Source organism: Myotis brandtii, unplaced genomic scaffold (genome assembly GCF_000412655.1).
Source record: "Myotis brandtii unplaced genomic scaffold, ASM41265v1 scaffold49, whole genome shotgun sequence".
Taxonomy (NCBI): domain Eukaryota; kingdom Metazoa; phylum Chordata; class Mammalia; order Chiroptera; family Vespertilionidae; genus Myotis; species Myotis brandtii.
In genome coordinates, this window is record NW_005368707.1 from 5,986,197 (window position 1) to 5,991,663 (window position 5,467).

The 5,467-nt window shown below is 41.8% G+C and overlaps 1 protein-coding gene and 1 pseudogene across 6 annotated transcripts in view; both read right to left on the reverse strand.

Moving 5' to 3' along the window:
• The window catches only part of LOC106723566, a 5,554-nt pseudogene extending 3,128 nt beyond the window's left edge, over positions 1 to 2,426 (reverse strand).
• The window catches only part of NUDT5 (nudix (nucleoside diphosphate linked moiety X)-type motif 5), a 39,963-nt gene that overhangs the window by 24,535 nt on the left and 9,961 nt on the right, over positions 1 to 5,467 (reverse strand). For 5 of the 6 annotated variants that reach the window (XM_014547978.1, XM_014547977.1, XM_014547981.1 and 2 more), the window contains exon 2: positions 4,029 to 4,136. In XM_014547978.1, the coding sequence (XP_014403464.1) occupies positions 4,029 to 4,091 (63 nt within the window). In that variant the 5' untranslated portion in view covers positions 4,092 to 4,136. Of the gene's footprint in view, positions 1 to 4,028; positions 4,137 to 4,462; positions 4,549 to 5,467 lie in introns of those variants that run through there. The other variant, XM_014547980.1, reaches the window with a different exon arrangement.

Consider the following 5,467-nt stretch of genomic DNA (forward strand, 5'->3'; position numbering starts at 1 on the left):
CCCAGTGCAGGAGGCAGCCAATCAATAATTCTCTCTCATCACTGATGTTTCTATCTCTCTCTCCTTCTCCCCTCCTCTCTGAAATCAATAAAGAAATATTTTAAAAAAAAAGAGAGAGATTAAAAGTAACACTTAGCCTCCAGGCAGAAGCAACTGTCCCACCCTGTTGAAAAAACTCTCGCCACACCTGAGGACGATTACCTGGGGGCAATTCAAGTCTGAATCCTATTAGTATGTAGACCAGTGGTTCTCAACCTTCCTAATGCCACAACCCTTTAATACAGTTCCTCATGTTGTGGTGACCCCCAACCATAAAATTATTTTCATTGCTACTTCATAACTGTAATTTTGCTACTGTTATGAATCATAATGTAAATATCTGATATGCAGGATGTATTTAGGCGACCCCTGTGAAAGGGTCGTTCGGCCCCCAAAGGGGTCACGACCCACAGGTTGAGAACCGCTGCACTAGACGAAAAGCACATTTATTTCAGGGAAAATAAGTTGAGGCTGAAGAACCTGTGAGCCAGCAAGTAGAAGTCTCTAATGATAAGCTTGCTCTTCAGTCTGGAGCTCAGGAGAGAAGTGCAGGACAAACAGACTGTGAGGGCGTCAGTGGAGAGCAGTGTTTAAACCATGGGATGCATGGCACTGTTAGATTCTGATGGGCCTGAGGTAGCTCACCAGCTGTATTCAGGTCACCTCCAATAACAAATGGACAAATCCACCATCTCCCTTCCACATGTATTGGGGGCCAGATGGACATGGACACACACACACACACAGTCCCCACATTGGAGAATAGGGGCAGTTGGGCAACTATCAAAATAGAAAAATGTCTAAAAGACACAGAATCTTATCAGAAACAATTCTCTTCTCAGACCATAGCCGGTTGCTGAAGGAACCGTGATCTGGCCCAACCTCAAGTGTGCATGCAGGGCCTATAAACACGTCCGTCACCTGCAAAAGCCATTCAAGTCTTCAACTATGATATAAAATGTCTCACTACCCTGGGCCTTTGTACCAAAAAGCCATGAAACAAATCCCTGTTTCATGCCACCCTCCAGGGTGGTTCATGCAACAATGTGCCAGAGAGAACCTTCAGTAGGGGCTTTTGAGGCCCCTGGAGCAATACTTTGCTTTAAATAGAAGTGGGTGTGAAAGATCTGCCTGGGGCTCCAGTTATCACAGGGCAGAAACACCAAGTAATTATTTTCTAATGTGGATAATTCTCTGCGAGATAATTCTTGGCTTTTCTAAAACGGGACCAGAAAATTAGCTCTTCCCATGAGTGGGAGACTGAAGATCCCAGACCCAGCACCTCAGGCCTGGGGTTACTTATGCCTTATTACTTCTTAAGGACTGAGGAGGGGCAGGAAGTGGGATTTTGACTTAGGCATCATTTAGCCAAGTGGAGAGAAAAATCTCCCTTCGGCTCTGAAACAAGATCGTGCAGCTATAAAATTTATTGGACACAACTCAGGCAAGGGTGTTGGGTGAAAAGAATCAAAGAAAGAACTATGGGCTGAGTTCAGAAGGGTGTAATGAAATCTGCACCTGTTGTCACTCACTTATTACCCCAGATCGCCCAGGCAGCTTAGATTTAAACCAGACCAACCTGCGGCCCAGCCTAGCCGATGTGGGCCCTTTCTACCTATGAACACAAAGTAAAAAACATGTGCATGTGTGTGTGTGCATGCACATGTGTGCGTGCACATGTGTGTGCATGGGTGTATGTGCACATCTGTTGGAAATGAACTGGGAGGGGAGGAGAATGAGACTTATTGTTGTGGAATATAGGCTAGTCAGCAAACTCCAGAACAGGCAACTTTCAGATTCCCTGGTATTTGCAATTTGAGGGTTACAGTTTCAAGTCTATTTCGAGCAAATCCCTAGGATGAATAGTTTTCATAAAAGGAAAGCAACAGCACCAAATGAATTGAGTTGATTGGAAAGACAGAAGCTTACCCAAGGAAAAAAGTCAAGAGGAGAAACTGTTGCACTGTAAAGTAATAATAGTCCACTTATCTTCTGAAGATACCTATTTTTTTAAGTCTTAAAAAATGGATTTTAAGTCTTAACTCTCTAAGCTGGTAAAAAATAAATAAATAACATAAATTATTTAAATAAATACCACAGTTGTGGAGAACAGACTAAACATGAGTGTGGGGGGGGGTCCTGACCCCACCTTTTATATACCAAATGTCGCTAATGCTGCCAAGTGGTCCAGTCAGGATTCACCAGTAACAAAAAGTGCTTTCACAGAGTCCAGAGATGGGTGGGCCCCAGGCCAAATCCTAGCCACGTGATCTTGGGGCAAGTTGAGTATCTCTCTGAGCCTCAGTGATATCATCTGCAAAATGGAGTAACAGCTTTTGAAGTTTAAGTGAGGCACTCCATGTAAAGGATTCTGTACCGTGTCCCATATGTCGCTAGAACTCAGTATATGTTCATAGTATTTTGAAAGTACTTTGTATAAAATAGTTTTTCTTGAGATATTAATGTTTACTGCATGTAACATTATATTTAAGATAGTTTTTCTTGAAATATTAAGGTTTATTGCATGTAGCATTATATTTAAAAATTTTTTTCTTGAAATAAAAAAAAAACATAAAAAAAAGTTTGGCTCTTGTGGTTGTAATTCAAGTCCATCTTCATCCACGGCCTTTAATTTTCATCAGTCACAGCTCCTCACACCTACAGCCTTCACCTCCAGGCCAGGCCTCTATGAGAGGCCCCTCAACCACCTCCAGGGTCACTGGGTGACCCTCCCCCGACCCCCAGCCCATTTATGGAGCACACCTCTGCCACCTTCCCAGGGCAGCCAGGTTCCTCCCTGGACCTTACTCCTCAGGGACTGCTGGGCACCGCCCACCATGCCACCATGGAAGGGCAATTGGTGGGATGCCCCATGGGCCACCCACCAGGCGGACAGGTCACTGCATGAGGCTGGCCTTGGGGCACCTGGAACTCACCAGACTACATGGAGAGATGTTTACATCAAAAAGAATTGCTAGCCCTGACTGGTTTGGCTCAGTGGATAGAGTATCGGCCTGCGGACTGAAGGGTCCCAGGTTCAATTCCAGTCAAGGGCATGTACCTTGGTTGCGGGCACATCCCCAGTAGGTGGTGTGCAGGAGGCAGCTGATCGATGTTTCTCTCTCATCGATGTTTCTAACTCTCTATCCCTCTCCCTTCCTCTCTGTAAAAAATCATAAAATATATTTTAAAAAATAAAGAGAATTGCTAAAAGGTGTCAAGATCAGAGTTCCAAGATGAAGGATTTAAAATTTATCCATTGCAACGGTTCCTATAGGGAGAGACTTTTTAAAATCTAAACTGAGTAGCATACAGGACATACATTTGTTCTGGAATTTAGACTACAACTAAAAAGTTAGGTTTTTATTGTTCTTATACATATTGAGACCATAAACAGGTAATTAAGATGTGATACCTAAGTATGAAATGTCTAAGCCCTAAAACTCACATCCGGTTTATTGTTCTACCCAGAGAAACTTTTTTTTATTTTTTATTTTATTTTATTGATTTTTTACAGAGAGGAAGGGAGAGGGATAGAGAGTTAGAAACATCGATGAGGGAGAAACATCGATCAGCTGCCTCCTGCACACCCCCTACTGGGGATATGCCCGCAACCAAGGTACATGCCCTTGACCGGAATCGAACCTGGGACCTTTCAGTCCGCAGGCCGACGCTCTATCCACTGAGCCAAACCGGTTACGGCAACCCAGAGAAACTTTTAGTAAAAATTGAGAAGTTTTGTACCAACAGCCAAAGTCCACTTTTAAATAGTCTCAATTTCACTAATACATATAATTAAGAGGGATATGCCACTGCTCTTACACAAGAGCACAATGTCCCTGTGTCCTAAAAAGGGAACAGGAATAATGTTTAAAACCTGTCTTTAAGAATTTTAAAAAAAATAACTTGAAACAACAAATAGTCCATGCATTTCTTTGCAAATTAGTTTTATGTGGGGAGGGGAAAAGTAAGTGAAAAACAATTTATACCTCCTCTGAAATAGTAAACTGTTTGGTTTTTCCAGAAGAATCCACTGGTTCTTGGTTTTCCATGTTCAAACTAGTCAGTCTTTCCAGTTCTTAGGCAAGAAGTTGACACTGCAAGAGAATGAGATATGTTTAGGCTACGTTTATTTTTCTGAATTAAACATCTGTTGATAAGCCACTCGTCAAAGTACTTAAATGGAAAAAACTAATTTATCATCAAAGCTTCTTTTCTCATCTGAGGATCTGGGAGAACTGTCCTAGGTGGAAAAGTAAACACAGAGGCCCCAGAGTAGGGGTGGGGAACCTTTTTTCTGCCAAGGGCCACTTAGATATTTATACCATCATTCTCGGGCCCTACAACATATCAACTTAAAAACGAGCCTGCTATATTTGGTAAAACATTTAATGATTTTGGGCTGGATGTTCCCCACCCCTACCCTTAGAGCATCCAGGGAAGAACTTAAAAGCCATCCCAGTCAGGTCCAGTCCACAGCAGCCAAGTTCCTCTGGGCATGTACTAGGACACCTTAGATAACATTTTTACATTTTCTGACTTTACATTTAATAGACATTCCAAGGGGACAGTACAAAGATGGTATACTATTCCCCATGCCACCCCTCAAGCATTGTCCTTTATCAACCCTTTAGAGTTAAACATCAAGAGTTGTATGGGCTGTGGTACATCTACACAATGGAATACTATGCTGCTGTAAAAAAGAAGGAATTCTTACCATTTGCAACAGCATTGACGGAACTGGAGAGCATTATGCTAAGTGAAATAAGCCAGTCAATGAAAGAAAAATACCACATGACCTCACTCATTTATGGATAATAAAGACCATTATAAACTGATGAACAAAAATAGATACAGAGGCAGAGCAGCATCAAACAGACTGTCAAACTACAGCGGGAAGGCCGGGGAGCAACCAAAGGACTTGTATGCATGCATATAAGCATAACCAATGGACACAAGACACTGGGGGTAGGGGAGGCTGGGGGAAGGTCAACGGGAAAAAAAAGGAGACATATGTACTACTCTTTGTAATATTTTAAGCAAAAAAACAAAATTAAAAAAAAAGAGTTGTATGGGCTGGCTATTTCTATCTTCCATTTAATTTTTTTTACTTGTGGTAAATGGATATACCATGTTAATAATTTTTAAAATGTACAGTTCAGTGATATTCAATACATTTACATTATTGTGGCCCATTCACTTTAAAGTTTTAATATGCAAAGTTGCAGTTAACTAGGACTACAAGATCTGTGATGAGAAGAGAAGTCCCTTCCCATTTGTTTTTACTACTCTTTCCTCTATCCTGGCTAAATTCCCTCATTTTTTTGTACCCTGTCTGGACATGTTTTTTTCGATATGAGTTGATTGATAATCTGGCTATATATAGAATTACTAGAGGCCCGATGCACGAAAATCATGCGGGGGGGGG